The sequence below is a fragment of the Passer montanus genome, unplaced genomic scaffold (assembly GCF_014805655.1).
Source record: "Passer montanus isolate IOZ18808 unplaced genomic scaffold, ASM1480565v1 scaffold32, whole genome shotgun sequence".
NCBI classification, from domain to species: Eukaryota; Metazoa; Chordata; class Aves; order Passeriformes; family Passeridae; genus Passer; species Passer montanus.
The window spans coordinates 5,196,864-5,218,872 of record NW_024367930.1 but is presented as its reverse complement, the minus strand read 5'-3'; the positions used below and the strand labels follow the sequence as shown (position 1 = coordinate 5,218,872).

The 22,009-nt window shown below is 39.3% G+C and overlaps 1 protein-coding gene across 1 annotated transcript in view; it reads right to left on the bottom strand.

The window, feature by feature from the left end:
• Nucleotides 1-22,009, bottom strand: part of CNTNAP2 (contactin associated protein 2) — a 1,016,974-nt gene that overhangs the window by 11,164 nt on the left and 983,801 nt on the right. Inside the window, exon 22 of the mRNA XM_039715193.1 lies at nt 8,822-9,052. Within this exon, the coding sequence (XP_039571127.1) occupies nt 8,822-9,052 (231 nt within the window). The remainder of the gene's footprint in view (nt 1-8,821; nt 9,053-22,009) is intronic.

Below are 22,009 nucleotides of genomic sequence, written 5' to 3'. Positions count from 1 at the left end.
AGGAGGAAAACTACCCCTATTCTTGCTTTTCTAGGCATTTGAGAGCAGACTCTGAGGGAGGACTGTTTAATATTAAACTCTGTTAACATACTTTACTTGAAGTCCTACAAATATCAGAGGTCTACAAACATCAAGATAAGTAGAGAACCAAAAATTTGGCTGAAGAGATTTTAATATTAAATACCTCCACTTTTAAAAAAACCCCAACCTCACACATACACCTCAAAAAATATCTTAAATATATTATTAACCATGCTGTTTGTCAAAGGTCAGCTTTCTTCTGGCATACTATGTGGGGTCAATTGTCACTCCTTGAATTTTTAGTGATGCTTCAAGTGTAGTGTTAGAGGGTTATATGCATGTCCCTATTATGAACCACTTTCCTGACTTTATGGAAATAGAAATCTTCATAGTCACAGGCTTAATAAATTTTTTTTAGCACAAGTTACAGGATATTGGAAAAAATACACCCACTTAGCAATTCTGTAAGTACCAGAACAGACGTTCCACTTAGAGGGAAAATTGGGGTTTTTAATTTTAAAAATGTCATCTTCTTCTCTCTGTTGCCAATAATGCTAATTATTTGGAACATGAAAATCTCCATGTTGGAACAAAATTCACTAATTTCTTCAGTCTTTTACAACCATCTTGACTGGGGGGATGGAGAGGAAAAAACCCTAATGTAAATGATTACAAATCCTCCAATGCATTGGTGCTATTTGGACCAATTACTTATACTAAGTTTTGTTAGGTATGTTCAATTAGATCAAAAATATTTTGAAAGGTTATTTTTTTATTTTCCCTAAGAACTTTTCATTGAATCTCAAGTGGTTTTTACGTCAGCTTCTGGTGACTTCCACTGAGAGAGATACATGCACAGAGATAATGGAGAATACAAAACTGTGGGTTTACCTTTTTAGTGTGAAGGCTCTCCAATCCCGACTTTTTATTCCAATATGAAATGAGTATAAATTAAAAATGAAAAATGAGTAAAAATTAAAAATGGCTTAATAGAAACATTGTCCTCTGAACACCCTTCTGCATGCAAATGCCTGGGACAGTGGGAAAGTAAGTGGGGATTATAGAAGAAAAGTGTTCTTGGATGTTACTGTAAAAGCAAGCATGAATTTTAGACTGAACAATGGAAATGCTAACACTGAACAATGGCAGTGCTGGGAGAAAATGAAGTGAAAGCTCCCTGGTTAATGAACTGGGACAATACAGATACTCAACACTACACAGCAGACAACCCAACCAGTAAAGATAGCTATTTGTGAATTGCTGTGTTACCAACCCTTTAACTTCCTTCTGCAGGTGAGCTCGGCTGTCCATACTCTTAAGGAGGGGAGGAAATGGAGTTTTATCTCTAAGAGATAAAGAGAGAGTTTGTACTCTCACTTAGTTTTCACTAAGAGAGTTGTATAATATATATTTTTTTATCTTGAAAGGCAATCTTCCTAGCAAAGGGACTGAAAAACTTATTAGGAAACCCATCCCTGCATCTTGAACTCCCCCAGTCAGTCCTGGATGAAACACAATATGGAAAACATTCCTGCACTGTCTGTTGGGATGGGTTAGGTGATTATCCCTTGCTCTCCCTTTTGTATGATTGTTTCACACCTTCTTTGGCACACATGCAAGTAATTGTACAAATTAGTGGTAAGACAAGACACTTCATAATACTAATATCTGGTAGCTGTAAACTACAGAATTTTATTCATTTAAAAAGGAGAACGGACACTTAACATCACTTTTTGATTTTATCTGCAGCTGAACTTCAGCAAGTTGGATCTCAGGGTTAGTATTTTGAACATTTGCTCTGCCAGATTTCCAATTGATTTGCAGCACATTAGAGCACCCTTATCCATCAAAGACCTAAACTCATCTATCTTTTAATTCCTGGTAGCAACATCTGTTTGACACTAAAAGTCTCACTATGACTCCAGACAAGAATCATGCTGGCCTAAGCTATCACTTCCATGAAAATTTTATGAGCAGTGCTTACATTTCACCTGTTAAGAAAGGTTCACAAATACTTCCTTTTATAATTAATGTAGAAGATGAAGCGCTTTGGTGCTCTCAAAGGAATAGTGGAGTTAATTCTGGTCAAAGCCTGGCTGTATATAGCTTATCACTGACAATGGACCCAGAGAGAATATGTGAAAGAAACACCCCTTCCATCCCTCCCTAAAGCAGAAAATCCACCTCAATGAGCAAAAATACCAAACGAATCTGTAAACTTATGACAGCTACAAAAAAGGAGGAAAAAAGAGAAAGACTCTGACTGGGGACAAGAAATGGGTCAGATTGGAGAGTTTAAACCTAAGAACCTCTTTAATAGCTGTAATGACCTGACTGTAATATAGAATAACCTCTTACACAGGAAGTAAGTGTGTTTCTGCCTGAGGAAAGGAAAAAGAAAGTTATATGAAGTGCTCAGGCATCTAAATGTTTCCTTCTCTACTCCATTTCCCCCCTAATTTATGCTCTCTCTATGGTTAAGATTAGTACTTGTGTAAAAAATAAAGTCTTTGCAAAGGGTGGAAAAGACTCTCTTTTTAGTACTAGCACCTTCTCTTGACATTAGGTAGCAGCATTAATATTCAAATCACTGCTTACGAAACAGCTACAATACTGGTCTGTCAACGAATGCCAGAAGAATTTACAAGCTTGGCAGTCTGCCAGCTGTCTGATACACTAGACAGAGTGTCAGAAATCCCACACAGAAATTATATAGTCTTAAAGTTAAGAGAAAGCTATGCATAATTGTGTGAAGGAGCTACATGAGACTGAGGGAGGCATTTTTATTCCAAATCAATAGAGAGATTTGCAGTAATTCAAGCACCATAATTAAACCCTTTAAGGATGAAGCAATGATTGTGCCAAATTTCAGACAGATGCTCTTCCTCGTTAGCTGTTTGATGGGCAGGAGAAAAATAGAAACTCTTGCATTTAAATGTTCACCACTTACCCTCTTGTCTGCAGGAAACGGTGCTTAGAAACTGAGCTATGAGTTTAATCCCTCCTGACTGACAAAAAGTGCTACCTTCTTGTTTGAAAACAACTCAGGTCAAGAGCATGGACTTCTGAGACAATATTTATTTTGGGAGCATGGGGGATGAATGCTGGTCACTCTCAATAGAGTAAACAATCACAGAAATGCACCAGACTGGCAGTGGAAGAACCTGCTGACCCACAGGGCAGGTTGCAAGTGCATCTTCAGTCTCTTATATAAAGAGTATAAATATCAAGCTACCTTACTGGCAGACAAACAGCCTCCCAGTGTTTACATGCCATGTTAATTAAAAAAAACAAAACCAAACAAACCACTATGACTAATCAGTAACCCTGAAGAGAGAATTTGGCATGATTCTCTGATTGCAGTACAGGTTTGCTATGCTTGAAAAAGGAGGAGCAAATGCCTTCATATCTATTTCTAATTTTGCTAACACTAGAAGATCAAATTTAGATGTGTAAGGCTGCATCATGAACAAAAGTTGGTGAAGCTCCTCTGTGGCCCTGCCTGGACCTGCATGCCCTTGCAGGAAGCCTAGGGAAGTGACCCTGCTCTCTTGCCATCCCCTAAAAGAGAGAATGAGCACTTTGTCACATGTCAACTAACTTTATGTCACATGTAACACGTCACATGCCACTAACTTAAATGCTCATGCTCTTGAACTCACTGATGTATATAGGACTCTTTCAATGTCTGTGGCCAGGAGAAGAGTGTCTTGTTCATGTGTTTGTGACCGAAGACCACTTTGAGGGCTGCACTGTCACTCATTGATTCTTCCTTCCCACTGTGTCATTTGTAACAAGCCCCTGACAAGGGCAAAAGCTATTTTCCATCTTCCTAGCCACATCCACAGCAGCACACATCTGACCTAGCTTCTCCTCAGGTGCTGCCTGCTCTGCTCTCTGAGATGTGGTACCAGTGGTCAGGGGGTGAGATGTGACTCAACCCACAGCGTCTGAATCTGGAAGGTGACCTTCAGCACTGCCACCAGTAATATGAGTCACACTTCCTCTGAGTTCAGAAACTGGCTGCTCTCTTTCACTTTGCAAAGAAATTAGCTGGCCAAATAGGGGAGCTTGGATGTATGGTCAGTGCTCAGTGCTGTTGCTCCCTTCTCCTGCCATCACTTCTTAAAGGAAGAGGGATGAATTAATAACAAAAAGAGAGAGAATCCTGCAAGCAGTTGTTTTAATATCGATAACAGTGGTACATGATTTTGCAGGACATGCTCAATATAGGTATCAAAGCAAGCTGTTGATTTATAAAAGGCAAGACCTTTCAACTATTATAAAAAAATAAAGAGCATTTAGGGTTTAAATATACACAGTCAGAAAAAAGTCATGCCACTTGAAGAATGTTGCAGATGCAGCATTTAATCCTGTTCCATTTAATTTGTAATATGTTGAAGATAATATAGGTTTAACTAAATCCCATGTTAAATACTCTAGATGCCATTCTGTTCACACTCAGAGTAAACGTATCTTGCAGTTACAGAGTGCTAGGACAACTTAGGGCTGCTAAAGCATAATTTGCTAACTATTGTGTGTACCTTGCCTTTCTGGATCTCCTGCTTTTACTAAATGCAAGCTGCAGCACATTTTACGTAAAACAGAGAGGTATATCCATGTAATAGGTTTCTTTCATGCTTTATTTATATAAATAAGAAAACTTAGGAGGTGAAATTTCATTAGTAATCAGCAGAACCTTAGATAAAAGCACCCACACACTGAACAATAGCACAACAATAATACGCAACTTCTAATTTTAACAAGGCATTTGAAGTGTGGAATTTTTTTACTACAAAAATAATAGTGTTTGGGCTCTTTTCTTTTGCTCCTCTACAACGACCAAGGTGTAGCTATCATTCACCTATATCTTAGCCATTTGAACTGAGAGATATTAAAAACCCCTTGCAATTAGCTTTTTTTTTTCACCAGTGCAGCAATAATAGATATTAAAATGCACACCAGTACAGTTAAAGGCTATAGAAATTAAAACTTTTGTTTTGAATTGTATGCCAGACAGGAAATTCAATGGTTTGGACAATATATAAAGGCAGATATGTTCATTGATCAGCCTCTTTTTAGCCTCTCTTCTACACTCCTATTGATGTAACCAAGGCAAATTGGATTGTCTGACATGAACTGAGATAATACTGATGGGAGGAAAACACAGCGAGTGAACTATATTGACGATCTGCTTGGATGTCGTTGTTGACCTTTTACTTTCAAATTGCCAGAAAGTCACGTTCCAGAAAAGAATGACTTGTTGAAATCCTGTGCTTCATCACCACCAAGAAAGGATCACCATAGCAACAGAAAAAGACTATGCATTGTGAGAATACTCACAAGCTGAACAAGATCATGGTTTAAGATAATGTCTCAGGAGCATGGCAAAATGCCAGCCAGAGGTGGGGAGGTGGCTAGCAAAGGAATTTAAAAAGATCTAATATTGTAAATGTGAAATACATGTGTATTCAAGGCTAACAGAAAGTGCAAGACTGAGTTGACAAACTGTACAGCTCATTTTTCAGGGGAGAAAATCAACAGGGCTCCTTATTGATAAATCCCTGAACTAATTTTTAGAGGTTAACTGCCAAGTGACTGATGCATGTCATTATGATTTTCCCTTTAGCCTCTCTATTAGGGCATCCAAAATGTTTTGCAGCTAGCAGGAGATGTTCATGCAGTAACTACAGAGAAGAGTTTAAAGAAAACATTTCATGTAGGTCACCCATCAGGCAGAACCTGCTTAACTTCTAGTAATTATCTGCAAAATCTCATCCAGCACTGCAGTTGAGAGGTGAAAGGATCATTACATTTGTCATCTGGTGTATCTGTTCTATTTAGACACTTATCTTTGATTCCCTCCTACAACATTTTTCAATTCTCAAAGTTCAATCCCACAATATTTGAGAAACAAAACAATAAACCTAAGCTTAACTCAAAATATGAGTCAGGATGAGTTCAGACTATGCCACTGAATGAAATTTAAACCATGTGATTCTTCTCACAAATTTTTTCCTGGCTGTTTTGTTTTCACTATGAAACATCCATCCTCAGCTCTCATGTTTTGTTAAAAATTATTTAAAATTAAATAGGTAACATAACACTAAAAATTACAGATAAAAACATGTTGGAGATGAGAAATGCTGCACAAAGTAGTTGCTGCTTTCAAAGCCATGTTATTTGCAGCCATTTCTTTTTGACATAGTGTGAGTGGCTTTTGCTTCAATATCACTACAAGTCCTTCTAGTGAATTTCAAAGTTGCTTTTTGTCTTTGTCCATCTAGCCAGTTTAGTAAAAGAGTAAATTCACAGAGACTATTACAGTTCTGGAGCCAATAACTTATGCCTCTGATTCCTCAATTTTCTCTCTCAACATGATTTGTGTTAGAAAGTCTTAAGTAAGGTTTGGAAAACACAAAAAATCCTCAGTGGAAACTGCCAATTTACTAATGCAAAGTGGCACTAAACCCAAGCATTTTAATTTAGATGAAAATAATTTTGATGACTGACAGGCTATGACTTTGATGACTCAAGGTTACACAGTCTACAGAATACATTTTTCCTGTGACTGAACTATCTGTGTTAGATCACCCCTGATACTTTCACAAAGACTTGGTTGTTTTTATTGATATTGGTAAATGCGTTGCTGAGATACCTCCTCTTTGTATCATGGAAATGCCACCCACAGTAGAAGCCAGACATTGCTCACTAACACCTGAATATCCTTTTACTCCTGAACCAGTGAAATGTCACTCCTTTGCTGTGAAATTTACTTCTACCATCATAACTCACCTGACATTGTTGCTTTCTTTGCAGTCCCTCACTACAAGTCTTCTTCCTCTGCTGCTGTGGATCACTAGAGAGGACAAGACAAGGGATTCCTAGCTCCCAGTCTTCCAAAATCTAATAATTACTGAAAGTGAAGCTGGGTTTCTTGAGCTTTGTCTGCCCATGACTTGAAACAGTTAAGTCTGGCTATGGCAATTAAATCTATTTTTTACTGACAGAAGTTAACAGACAGCTTGAACCAACCTACTGGCATGGTGCATGTTTCCTGACATCCTTCACACTGTCTCTGTGTCCAAGTACTACAATTTATCCAGAAGAAAAAGTGTAAATTGTAATCTGTCAAGTCAACAAAGTTTACAAAATGAGATTGAGCCAACATAGGGTCAAGCATAATCGCTTGTGCCAAGGACAAACAGGACCTCTTTCTTTGAACTGCAGGAGCTATTAGGAACTGTGCAAATATCCTGAGTAAATCCCACCATCTAGCTAGGTCTTTTGCTATCTTGCACTGAAATGAAGTGGAAAGAAAAGTAACCAACAAAAATTAACAACCAAAGCCCATTAGATGCACATGATTCACAGCAGCTGCACATCCTCAAGGAGTTTATGGCACACTTTTTAAAGACATGAGCCAGTGAGGAATCCTTCAGAAAATGTGTTTGTGTAGACAGAGGAGTACACAGCATAGTCTTCAGGTACAAACAGGTCTAATAATTTCAGAGAAGGAAGGGACTACTAATTTATGATGAAAAAAATTCAGGTAGAAAAGTGCATGTTATAAGTGGGGAAGAGACACTGAAATCTTACAGTGGCACAGCATGGCAGCAAGGAGGGAATGGCAGGTTGTAAAGAGTGATACTACTTATTAATGTGTGGGATCCTCAGGTCTACAAGGAGCTCTGTCTCTCCTTAGAAGCAACTGCCCTACTTCTCTGTTGAAGAAGAGATGAAAGGAAATGCTGCAAGGAGTTCCTTGACACTGCAAGGAAAAAAGTCTTATACAACAACAAACCAAACCAACCAACTAACCACCCACAAAAAAACAAACCTCAAAGGTACAACTTTAACATGTACTTCTGAGAAAGACATATATACCTGCCTCCTCTCATTTAAAAACTGGCATATGGATACATGCCCAAGCTCAAAAACTAATCATTATCAAAATCAAGTTTTTCCTCTAGCATTTTAACTTTATACCACTTCAAACAACAAATTTGCCAGGACAGGTTCTAATTTACACTCTACAATTGAAATCAGAACGAGGACAAAATGCAAGGGAAGCATCAATGTATGCCTGACCCTATAAATCTAAAGGTAACCTGATACTCAAGAAGCAAAAGGGAGAAATATCCTCTAAAGTTAGCCACAATGTATATTTTCAGGGCCTGTCAGTCACAAAGCAGGGTTAGATTGATGGGATCCACAAATTGCGTTGTTTCCAGCATTTTCAGCAGAAGATGACTGCCACCATAACTAATGGGATTTTCTATTAAACACGGCATACGGAAAGTAGACATTCCAGAAAACAAAATCAGCACTTTACATAAATGCATTTATGCCTAAAATTAGATTTACTTTTCTTTCTTTTTTTTTTTTTGTATGAAGCTCACTGAAATATATTCACTTATTAGGAATACAGTATAAGAAATGCTACTGTACTTTATTTATATGTACTTGAAGCTTTTTTGCTGGCTACACAGAAAGTGCTATCACATCAGTTAGGTCAAAAGCCAACATTTAAACAACCTAAGAATTACAGAAAAGAAAAATAAAGCATAATATTTTTTAAAAAGAAAAAAAAAGAAGAAAAAACCCTCCTCTGTAACTGTGTTTAAAAGTGGGGGCAAATCTCTGTCATTCCAGTTTTGCATTTCCTACTGTGATTACAGCCCTAGAGTCATCTATCAATCATTTAGCTCTAATTTTTGCTTTTCTTTACAGAGGAAGGCAGACAGGTTTCTTCTCTGAACTGCTCCACTGAGTTAATGTGACACGAATGCCACCTTACCTGAGTCTAAGTGCCAGGGGTCGGTAGCGGCCGACATTGGTGGGATGGTGAGTGGAGACGCTCCGCAGTTGGATTCCACCAGTTCTCCTTGGATGTGGACGTGGGAGGAGGCGTTTGTAGGTCTCAGAGCTGCTTTGAGTGGAGCAATCTGGTTGAACTGGACTCTCGATAGGCAGCCAGTGAATCCTGGGGTGTTGTATTTATATATATCTTGGTCAATCTTCCCAATTTCTATGGGAAATGGAAGAGGGGAAAAAAATTAATCAAAACAATTAATTGCTTTGGAAAGCACAATTGGTCTGAACACACTGATTCCCAGAGCTCAGTTCCCAAGTCCCTCTCTGAAGGAGACTGAGATTATATCAGACCCTGACAGGTTTCTTTACATTTCATTACAGATTAAAGCTGGAAACCTTCAGGCCTTAACATGACTCGGTTTCACTGCTATGCTATCATTAAAATGAAAGGCTGGCATGAAGGAGTCAGTGAAGGAGTCATCAAAGAACAAAAGGCCAGGAAAAAATTCTGAGAAGAGTATTGGAAGAGAAGGCAGAAGGACAGTCTTGGCCAGGGTCTCTGCTCCCAGCTGAAGCAACTGCTGTGAGAGATGCCCCTTCCTTAGCTCTGGCCTATTGCCCTCTTGGTTCTCCTGGGGCAGCCAGGACCACTTATGGTCACTCCTGTCCCTCTCCTGTCTCATCATGAGGAGACCAAGTGTCCCTTCACCAGGAGACCAAAGGTGAAGGAACCTCCTGGGTCCCTTCTCCTAGGAGCCAAGCATTCCTTCACCAGGGAGCCAAACTTCCCTTCACCAGCAAGCCACGTGTTCCTGTGGCCTGAGGTGGAAAACTATCCATCTCCAGTCTCCTTCTTTATTCCTCTGCAGTGCTGAGAGGGGGCAGGACCTCATCCAGCCCTGCTGAAGGCTGAGGGAGCTGAGACGCTGCTGACAGTCACTTTACTGCTGTGGGCTGACAGATAAGCTGGCAGCTGGTATCCATGAGCTGAACAGAGGGCTCTGCCACCACTTTTCTAAAACAGATGTTGTCCCTCAAAGTTGCCCCCTAGGTAGCTTTCTCCCTTCTTAAGCACCAGCTAAGATGACCCCAAAAACATGTAAAATGCCTTTACTCCCCAGGAAACTGGTGTCTGCTCCCAGCTGTTTGAATTCTGCTGGGACCTGTTGGAACAGCCTGAGTCACAACCAAATCAAAACTGTCCCCCTCTGTCAGCTGTCTGCATTAGAGGGGTATTAACATTTCAAAGCCTCTCTGCAGTGTCTAATATAATATTTACAGGACAGTAGGGAATTTGGCTTCCTTTCTTCTGTGGTAGTGCAGAGTGAATGAAAACACATGGAAGCATCATGCTTATGCTGTGTGAGGGACTCTTGCTTCAGAGGCACCAGGACACTTCCAACCACCTTTCCCTGGGTCATCAGGTTAGTGCCTGGCCCTTGAAATCAGTGTAAAAAGTCATACTGAGGTGAGCAAAGAAGTAGAGGGACAGGGGGGACAGAAAAGAAGGAGCAGCACTTACGTTATTCAAAGCACCACATTATTCAAAGGCAACCTTTTCAGATAGGAACAATGATAAGCACTGAAAAATTTGTTTTTTGTAGACAAAAAATGCCCATAAATTACAAGATTGTGTCATAAAAAATAAAGGAAGGAAGACAGAGGTGGGGAAGAAAAGCTTCTGAGAGGTTTGACGAGGAAGTAGGAAAGGGCTTTATTTTAAGAGTTTGGGGTTAAACTGGGAACCAAACTACATCTGGGTTTGAATTTTGTTACACAAAAAGAAAAAAACCCTAAAATTATTAGAAAATGCATTACTAATCTTTTGGAAATGTCTGTTTTCAGTTCTAACCATATCAGGAACAATTATATGAGGTCTAAGCTGTTCAGTGTCTTTAAAAACTAGCATGATATATATATCAGTGCTATATTCCTCCCCATACTGAGGGCTTGGCATCAGGGACACATACATGGAGTTCCAAGGCTACAAACCAGACAAACCATTTAATTTTTGGGGTTTACACACTAAGCATGTCGTGTGAGAAAACTGGTAGAATAGGGTCAAATATAGAGCATGACTGAAACAACTTCTTGGTATTTACATGGAACTAAGCTATCTTTTCTGTCTTTGCAATAATGTGGGAATGATAAACATGCAACGTTTAAGTACCCCTCATACCTAGCACATGGGCACACAACAAAGATGTGAAAATTACTTGCATTAAATCATTATACAATCCACTATACAGGAATGGATTTTTTAGTACCTGTATTTTCCCTTCTCTTTTTCACTTGAGAATGTCTTTTCTTTGCTAGTGCTTATCCAGCCTGTACTAATGATACACATTTCACGAGCTGGCAGCAAGCAGTGACTGTCATCTCTGACAAAGTAGACACATCCTCAGGACTCAGACAAGGACTAACTTAAATGCTTACAATAATTGTCTTAGTCACATCTAGCTCTCCTTTGAAAAAGTAGTTTGACCAAACCATTAGCAACATCTCCTTCAAAAATTTGATTGTAAGTAAAAAATCTCACCCCATGCATGTACGTTTTCCATAGTTAGTAGAAAAGCTGTACAAAAGCCACTTCATGCATTTGAATGCTACCTGCAGACCACATCACTCAGACAAAGTTCCTTTCTGACCACAATATTCACTCTCTCTTACTTCAATAAAATATTCATGACATATTCAGTGAAGAGCTGCATTTTTGCGTAATCCTTGTAATCTAAAGTAATCTAAGAAACAATTACAAGACTCTTCAAACACTGTAACCACTTTTGTTAACAGTTTAGTGATTTCACTCATTTTATCTGTTCTGTGGAGCTTCATGCAGAAGCTAATAGCTCCCACACACAATCTTGACTGACAAGAACAAAGATCCATGAATATGACTCTGCTAATTTAACAACTTCAGCGCCACGCTTCTCTAACTCCATAAATAAGTCATGGATACTAGGTACTGAAAGAATTTAAAAAACAACAACAAAACTCCCCAACCTAACAAGGCACCTTGCTAAAGACTCACATTTTTTGTTTAAAACATTCCACAAGTGATGGCTGTGAAGATCATCCCATGCAAATTTCCTGCCAGCTAACATCTCACCAGGGCTAGAACAGTATAGATCAGCTTCCATGACTGTGAACATGTTCCCGCCCCTGCATGTCCCTTGGGGCTCAGCACACTGATACCCTCTGATGTTAGGCCATTACACTTTGTTTCCCTGTGCATTTGAGTCTAATAAACCCATTCCTGGGGAGTGCAGTGATTGCAAAATGAAATATGTCTTTCTTCTCATGACTAAAATTCAATTTTCTCCCTGTAACAAAGAGGGGAGAAAATCAAAAGAAGATTACAATGACATTATTTAAAAAAAGGAAATGTACAATGCAACTATTTTGCATTATTCCAATTTTTTAGCACATAAGCTGGTGGAAAGTCATATAAATGTTACAGCATACAGTATTATCATTACCCAGTAACAACATTTATATTATTGCTTTCAGATTGGATGCAACAATCTCCTGCTGGCAACTTTCCCTTGGGTATATCTGTAATGAAAGACTGCAAAAAAGTCACTTATAGGCCCTTTTTTTACTCCAACCCGTTTTAACCATTTTCTGTCTTGATCACACAACCTCCTGACATGAGATGAAGGCCACAATTACACAAGACCAGTCAGGTAAACCCATTCCAGCACAGATGCATTTCGGTATACAAATCCTTAACACTAAGCATTCACACAACTGCCCACCCACATGAATTAAACATTTTGAAAATTTATAAAACATGCACACGGTATGCCAAGAATTTCACAGATGTCACCTCATGTCTTGTGTATTATCATTCACTGAAGATATCTTTAACATCAATTACTTGTTATTTCTGTTTTGCTATTTCTTTAACAGTAAAAAGATACAGGAATTTAATTCTTAGTTGCTCATTTTGATTTCAGGACTTATTTCTCACAGTTGTGGCAGAAATGTGCCACATAGTGAGGAACATAATACTATTTCTCTCTTGGAAATTATGTGCCACTACTGAAGAAGCACTTTATCCACTAGGTGAAAAAATGCAAAGAACGTCTATTTTCAAGCATATTTCACAGAATCACAGAATATTCTGAGTTGGAAGAGACCTACAAGGATCACTAAGTCCAACTCTTAAGTAAATCACCCTTTTGGGGATCAACCCACAACCTTGGCACTATGTGCACCCAGTTCTAACCAACTAAAATTATCTGTGACACAAGGCATCATTAATGAGCACCCAACATGCTGAAATGGATTATTTTATGAATCTAGAAGAAAACAAGCAAAAATAAATTATATTGAGGACAACATTTGGCCAGACCAATGCAAAAGTGACAAATGTATAAGTAGCACACAACACCAATAGTCAGTGTAATTAGGTTATCTGTTTTTAAGCCTTTTTGCCCTTACTACATTTCCTGTAGGTGCAGCTTTGTGGCTCCTGCCTAGGCACTATTGCAAGAGAAACCAATAAACACTTTGATTCAGATTATTACCCAAGTTGACCTATTCAGTATGCATCTGATGAGTTACTTGCAGAATTAGACACATGGCCAAATACACTTTTTGTCTACTTTCTCTCCCTTTTCTGCTTTCCACACTTACCCATTAAAAGATTTATAGAGTGGCTCAAAGGGCCATAGAGCTTCTAATAGCACAAGAAGTTACTGCACTGCTGGAGAGGTCTGGCTGCACTTAGTTCTACCATCTATTTTTTATATAATCTTGTAGCAACACTTAGAAAGACAAGAAAAAACTGAGAACATGATGTAGCAGAAAACAAAGATGATATGTTTGGTCCCACAGCTCTTAGTAGGTTTTGCATAGATGAAGAACAATTTCCTGTTCATGTAAAGTTCCCTGCGTGAGGATCCTAGAATGTTTCACACATACACAAGGCTCTGCAGCACAAAGCTGTGCAATCCAGCACAGTACTATTCCAAACCAGTATTGCTGTGCCACATGTGGAAAGATGGCCTTGGACTGTTACACATGGACCTTGGAAAGCGACAGAGGAGAGAGAACCAGCCATGAGGGAAGTAAACCTACAAAACATGTTTTTATTAAAAGTATGTGCTGAGCATCTTTGCTCAATACCTGCTTGCTATGTAGCTGATCTGTGCATTTGTTTTTCTTGATGGGCTCTCAAATGCATATCAATACAGAAAGTTATAATAAATTCTGAACCTTGAACAGTGTTCCTGACATATAGAGATCAAGACATCTATTTATAGCAAATTATGTTCCATTAGGAAGGAAATGTAAAAGAACTTGAAGTACAGTTTGTGAGTATGTATTACAATGTATGAAATAAATATCCTCTTATGAATTCCCTTGGAGTTTTCCAATGGAGCCCTTCAAAGTAGAAACAAGGCATAACCAAGGGTACCTATTCTTGTTCAGCAAGGCTGTCAATAAATGTAACAGCCATCTAGCTCTTTCTTTGTTGGGTGTGGGAAAGATCTGCCCAAAGTAGCACATGGGGGGGTAGGGAGAAATAAAGCTCTGTATACTGCTATGATTTGGGTCTTGACAGAAGATACCTTTTAAACAAAGTAAAGTCTCAGAAGCACAACCAAAGCCCTTTTCAATTCAATTTGCTAAAAAGACTACTTCTTACACAGTTTGCACAAGACATCATTTGAGTTTTGAAAATGGTGAAAAATCTAGCTGTTTGGATTTAGGACAATGACTCATTTATATGTGTCCATTTACACTCAGAAATACAAGAGCTTAATGATTCTGGAAAGCAAGGAGCCACATCAGCAGTGGGAGAAGTTCAGCTTTGCCATATGGTGGTATTTCTGGCTGAACTACTAGGCTGCGCTGCTGTTTCACTGAAGAACAAGCATCCACTCAGTGGGTAGACAGAAGGTAATCCATTATCAATCTCCACAGCCCTTCCGCTAGCGGTACTAAATTGAACTTAAACTGTATAATATTTTAATAGACTGCACAGGTGAATTCACCAATTCAATTTAATGAACCACTAATTGCTTTTGGGTCAACCTTAGCGATAGATTTTCTCCTAGAAATTAAGTACCATGTGCCCCCTTGTCCCCTGCACTCAGAAAGATACCTTGTTATGTCACCCGCTGCCCAAAGAGCAGCTCAATCAACATCTCAAGCATCTCTCTGTTATGGCGTCAGGCTCCACATAATAGAAAGCAGTTTAAACTCTGCTGAAAGCTATTGGTTTCAAGAATTCAAAGTCCACAGAGATTACTAAAGTAGTTTCACTTACTTGAAGCCCAGATGAGCTGTTCAGTGCAACATCAAATTATAGCAGATGCCAAAACTGGCATGATGTAAAAAGCCCAAGAGAATAAATTAATTGGTTTGGATCCCCGTCATTGGGAGAACCTATCTGGGGTGGTCTATACCTGCTAGACCAAAGCCACAGGGTTAAGAAAGTCCATGTCAGGAGCAGTTACTATGCATCCAAAAGAGGGATAACACCAGGGAAAGGGAAAATGACATTCTGACACACTGTCTGGGTCTTCTGGTGAATATCCTCCTATGTGAAGAGGGATCATCCATTTGCTGTCTGGCTGTTTATATCTCCTCTGTCCTAAGGGCAGCAATTTCTGTATGAAAACACCCAAAAACATGCTAATACCATTTAACTGTGTAGAGAATGTGTGATTTTAGAGATGCTAAATACTCCCAGTACAAAGCAGAGAAGCCAAATTCTCAGAGCTACATTTAAGGAGCTGTACTTAATGTAAAACCTCAAGATGTATGGGGACTGAGCTGAGTTACTGTAAAGACTCTTCATGACCCTCAAATGTCCCTGGCTTTTAATTTCAGCCTCTGAAGTAAATTTCAGTAAGTGGTGCAAACTAAACATAAAACAAAAAATTGGGACTCCCTATTTCATTCATTACTTAAAACTGAACTAGTCCATACTGCTTTCTGGACACTCGTACCAGTGGAACAAGGTGCTCATTTATGGAGAACATGCTCAAGGGATGCTGGGGGCACAAAAGGGTGAGCAACGCCTGAAAATGGGCATCTGAGCTTCACAAGACCCAAGTGCAAATGACTACCAAGTGCTCCTTACGCAAAAAATAAAATTCTGAACAGCAGATGGACTTTTTGTTAGTCCACAGGTCTACAAGGGCCAGGTGATATCCAGGTGTCTCCCCACCTGACCCCTTCCCATCAAGTTAATACAGTAAAGCTGTGTGTGGCCTCCAGCCCACAGTGTGTTGGGAAAGCCATCCTATTACTCCCTCTTCTGGAGCATGACATCTGTCCCCTTCTCCATACAGCCATGATCAGACCCCGAAGTCAGAGGCCTCCAGATATGTCTACAACTGATTGCTCTCCAGCGCCTTAAGGTTTCCCTCACAGTGTGGCCTTATCCTGTGACATGATCCTCTGTGGCTATTTTAACTTTTTCTTTGTAAATTTATGTTACTTGTAACTCTTCTGCTTTCCTTTCATGAGATGTTATGGCTTGCATGGAATAATTTTGTTTAGTTGGTTTATATCTAGACCAGCAACCCCACTGACCATGCACTGACACACAGAGAAGATGATATTCACAGTCTGTGAAGCACTGTGCCAGAAACTGAGGGATTTAACATTAACCCAGCAGTGCCAACCAACAATGTTGCATATGAATTGTGCTTTCATGTGCTGTCTGACAGTCAAGAAATGGCCTTTCCACCTACAGTACAAGCAAGAGGAAAATGACTTATGAAGACTGTAACAACTCAGTGCACATTTTAGTTGCACCAGTGGCTTTATTAGAATTGCCCAAACAAAGGCCATTTCTTTATGAAACATTTCTGATACTTTCTGCACAAGCTAAAAATCATCGAACTGCGTGAAAAATACACAGGATTAGAGAATCTGAGCTGGCCTGGAAGCTGTGCTGCAGCCCTGGAACGCTTCCAATCCCCAGTCCCTGGTAGAGGAGTTATGGCTTTCGGGTCACGCTGTAATAGAGACAGTAAATCACTGACATGAAATACACTCCTATCAGAGTCCCATTATTGCAGGAATAATAAAGACCAGTGCTGGACTGCAGCTCCTCTGTCAAAAAAGGCACTGAGAACAATGCTATGAAATGGAGATGTTATTTGACAGCAGCCTGTTTTCACATTGCCACAAATGTAAGGGGTTTGAGAACAAACTGGGTTTTTTTTTCCCCTGCTTTTTTGTACTGATGATGTAATTATTGAATGTTTCAAGATTTTATACTGGATGTAGATCTCCTGAAATCTTCCATTTTAAAATGCCATGTGTTAGCCAGCAACAGTTATCATTAAGAAATTCACACTGCTTTTTAACAAAAAGGGAATTGACTGATGCTGCAATGTTCTTTGCAATTGCATTATAAATGCCACAAAAGCAAGGCCAAGAGTAAAACTGAATATCCTTTTCCTAAGGAAACAAGTAATTTTTCCACATTTTGCTACTGACTTGCTGTGTGACCTTGACTGAGCCACTTCAGATATTCTTGTCAAACTCTGTCTCTCCCTCTTAGTAGAACACAGAAATACTTCCAACTCTGTAGCTGAGATCTTTCTCAAGGTGTTTTGAGACCTAAGTAAAAAAAAGTATGGGTATTGCTTTTGAATATTAAAATAAAATTAATTTGTTTTCTTTTAAACACACCTCAAACTTCTCATGACTTTGGAAAGGTAACTAATGGAGACAAAAGATTGTATGGCACATTTACATAGATAGAAAAGAAAGTTCTCCCAAGGGTAATAAAACAATGCAAAATCAGAGCAAAAGAGAAGAAATACTAAGTGTCTAGAGATCCTTTGTTGCCAATGAGCTATACCCAGCATGCAGATATCAGATGGAAGTCTTGAATTTGGCAGAAACTTTCAAATGTTCCCACTCAAGAATGGCTGCCGTGAAGCATTCGGCTGGGGCCAGAATCTCCATGGGAGCAAACAATCAACTCCGTGCCAAGGGGACCAAAATTCCCACTGCTTTTGTGAAAGGAGTTACCTCTCTGTATACTACACTTTATAACCAATGGTGAGAGCTAATATAATAATTTAATGAATTTCTGTAGCATTCTATTCTCCTCTAGAGCACTAATCATTCTCCTTGGGCACCAGAAGCAAAAAACTCAGGCTCTTGTTTAAAGGAGGAGCTCCAAATGTAGGGAGAGTTAAGAAGAAAGGCCATTCACCCAGATGATGACCTGAGCTGATAGAACAGAACACTAATATTGTTCACTCAGGCTGCACCACATACCTTGGCTAAAAACCCTCCTGAGAGCTGATGGAAATCTTTTGATCAAGAATCAAAGTGCTCAGCACACATGGGTGTAACCCACCCAGCAGCAGAAATCAGCAGTTCTCAAAGCAAAACTGCGTAAGAAGTACAACAGCTTGCTTCTAGAACAATTTTCTTTTTCTACCTCATCCTCTATCCTTTTGACATGAAGCAAGAGCAATCAGATCACGGGTTGAAGGCAGCAGAACAGCCATCACCAGGTGTTTCATCCACAACAAAGAATTAAAATGTTTTATCTGCTTTTTTTTCTGTAGGCAGGCTCTAGGCAGAGTGAGAAGTGGATGATGGGGGAGGAAAAAAATTATACAGACAAAATTTCTTTAAAAAATACAAACAACCAATTTAAATGACTGACAAAATGACTAAATAATTTTGTCATCATAGAAAGTGCTACAAAAAAAAGGGTTGTTATTACAGACAGAACATCCTCAGAATTAGCTGCTACCCTGTATTTCAGCAGGATTTATAAACCCATTCTAATTTATGCTCATGATAAATAACACTGACAGCATCCTTCATAACTCTTAGAGAAGCCTATAAAACACATACACTTTGCATTACTATGCAAGAGAAATATGCATAGTTTTATTCATATCATTTGTCTAAATATGCTTGTACGTCTTAGGGAAGCTGGCTGAAACACAACACAGAAAATTATTTTCAGGCCAGAAAGTAAACAAATAATTAAATAAGTCTTTTGCAGCCTGTAGTCAAATGTAATGTGTCTTGGCCAAAGTCCAGTGCATTTAGTTATACAGTGCTTTTCTTACAGCCTTATTAAAATTAGGTAATTTCAGTCTTCCATTACTTTGCATTTTAATGGATACTCTCCTATGACTACCTGCAAATGACCTCATAATATACTTTTCATTCTATATCACTAGCCTCAAATATCTTAGTAAAACTGCAGTGTCATCAGAGTGGGCAGGCTGAAATTCCCTCTCTTGCCTCATTCTCCCTTGCTTATATTAGTCTCACTTGGAGATGGTAAAAATGCTAGCATAAGAAGATTTGAAGATCCATGGTATGCAATTAGAACTAGAAAATATTTTTTTCAGTAGGATATTATTTTTATTTGTATATAATTTATGACTCATATTAACTTGTATATTCAAAAAAGTTGTTGAGTTTTTTGTGGTTTTTTTTTTGCTTTCTTTTTTAATAATTAGAAAGGTAAAGTATCTGTAATCTGTTAAGAGACCACTTTTAGGGATCTTAGTATCACAAAGATAAAACTTCCTCAACAGTTTCCCATATTTTTTCGTATTTACTTTGGAAGAAATCCATTGCTATTGCACCTATGATGTTTGATTTCAATCCAATGTAATATATAAATAGAAGTTTTTTCTGGAACTGACACTTTTCAGAAGATATACACACTGCCTCATTAAGAATAAGTAAAGGTGTTTTGAAGTAGTGCCATTTCTATTTCAGTTACCAAAAGCCTGAAAGTAGCAAGCAAATGAAAAGCAGAATGACAGCAAGAATAAGAATGCTATAACTTAGTAGGTAATTTTTTCTTACATTTTCCTTCTGTTTGCTTTACTTCTTTACTAGCTATTTAATTATTCTCAGATCAAAACATCCATGGTTTTGTACAGACAATACCAACTTAGCTGTAGTACTGAAACTCATTTTAACAATTCAAAGAATACTGTAGGAAAAAATAATACAGGACAGTGCAGGGAAAAAGAATGAATTAGATTTCTTAGAAGCAATTTCTTCTATGGTTGGGGTTTTTTCCGATATTGTATGCTTCACATTTGAGGCTGAACAATTTGTATTTGAACAATCTCTATTATGTTCTTATTTTCTTTGTTACATGTATAAAATACACTTTTGCATTTCCTCTGTTGGAAATGCTTATGTGTAATAAATTCACTTCTGTGAAGTATTATAATTTGATGCACAAATTACTATAAAAATGTAACAGCCACATTAAATAGATCAATGAATTATCTAGTTCATTGTTCCCCCTCAGAAATGGAAAGTGACTGATATTAGCTGATTCACAAGCAGTAGAACAGCATGAAGCATGTAAAACGATCCTCTCCCAGAGCACCTTTTCAGCTTCCCATAAACATGGGCTTTAAACCTTTCTCAGAAGAAGGCTGAATCTTGCCTTTTGCACTTGGTTACCAGAACTGTCTCCCATGAATGTGCCCAATCTTTTCAGAAGCCATTAACACTGCTGACCTTCTCAGCTTCCTGCACAGCGAGTGCCAGTGCTGAACTCCTCACTCTGGGACAAATAACCTCCTGCAGCCTGGCAAAGATCACTGAGGGTCTCAATTTCTTGTGGTTGAGAAAACCACTGCACACCTCCACCACTATAGGACTGTCCTGAATCAAAATTTGGGTAGACCAACTATATCAACTAGAAAGAGAGCTCCCAATCTTTGGTTTAAAAGAAACCTTAATGAACTTCAGTTAAGAGTGTCAAAGCTCAACATAAGACCCTCTCCACCTTTAGGCAGTGGAAATTATGATTCATAAAGAACGAAATGTAAAAGGATTACACTGTGGTCTGGAAACCAAAATGCTTCCTTATTCAATAAATACACTGGATCTGATAGAAATAGGTGCAGTTTGATGCCAGCCAACAAATTTCACTCCATGAGAAACAGTAAGGAATATGTATAGTTAAACTGGACCTTTATTGCTTTTTAAATCACATCCAGAATATTACACTCCAGGCATGCTCAGCGTACACGGCTTTTTCAATTTATGATCTTCTCATCCAAAGTCTTATTCAGCAGGTAATGAAAACAGGCATTTTGACAAAAAGACAGAGCTGGGTGTGTGGAGTGATGATGGACAGCCCTGAGGAGACAACACGCACGGACTAACTCAGTGATTATCTTAACAACTCATCAGATGGTGTAAACTGAACACTTCTAGGTGGGCTAAACCAAACTGTGCACTATCAATATGCTTTATAATCATTATTACATTGCATCCAAGCATGGAATGATGTGCTGGAACAGTATCTGAGGACACAATGCCATTTGCAGTATAATGGCTTTGTTAACAGCTATAGCATGTGCTCCCACCCAAATACTGAAGCAGAGCTTTGGGTGTTTCATATCCCAAATATAACTGATTTCGTTAGAGGGATATATATAAACGTCTGATGAAGCTGCAATAAAAATAAATAAAATATAAAAAATTGGAATTCTAGGATCTTGTTTTGCTTGCTCTAGCAGACAAATGCATTAAAATAAGACACTAAGTTCAAGATGCTGTACTGATAAAATACTGTCATTTGCCTAATTTTCTTCAATGTTGTACATGATTAAACATTTCGTGTTGCATCGGCTGGATCAGACAGCAGACATGTCTAAGACAGGACTGCTTATTAACTTGCTTACAACCAGATCGTATAAAAATAAGAAAAAACTTACAGGTGGATCGCAGCAGAAGCGCCAGCAGACGATCTAAACCAGATCGCCCTTCCTCCTCCCTTCGAGCTGCCCCTCTCTCCTCCCCCAGCCCCCGATCCAGCAGAACCCCAGGCAGACACGAAGAGTGTAGGACAAGGTCGGGAATCCCCAAACCCCAGACGGGCACCTCGGACACGCCTCGCAGCTTTGTTCTGGCGCCAGAGGTGCGCTCACCTGTCTGCAGCCGGCTCCCGGCTCCCGGCTCCCGGCTCCCGGCACTCGCTCCGCGGGACCGCGTCCCTGCCGCCGCCCCCTGCGGCTGCGAGGCGCTGCCAGCTCCGCGCACGGGTGTCCGAGCCCCCCGCCCCCAGGACAAGCCTCCCGCCCCTCCGCCCCGGCTACCTGCGCTGCTCCCCTGCCCTGCCCCGGGCACTGCGCGGTCCCGCGGAGCTGCGGGCAGCGGCGGCTCCGGCCCCGCACGGCGC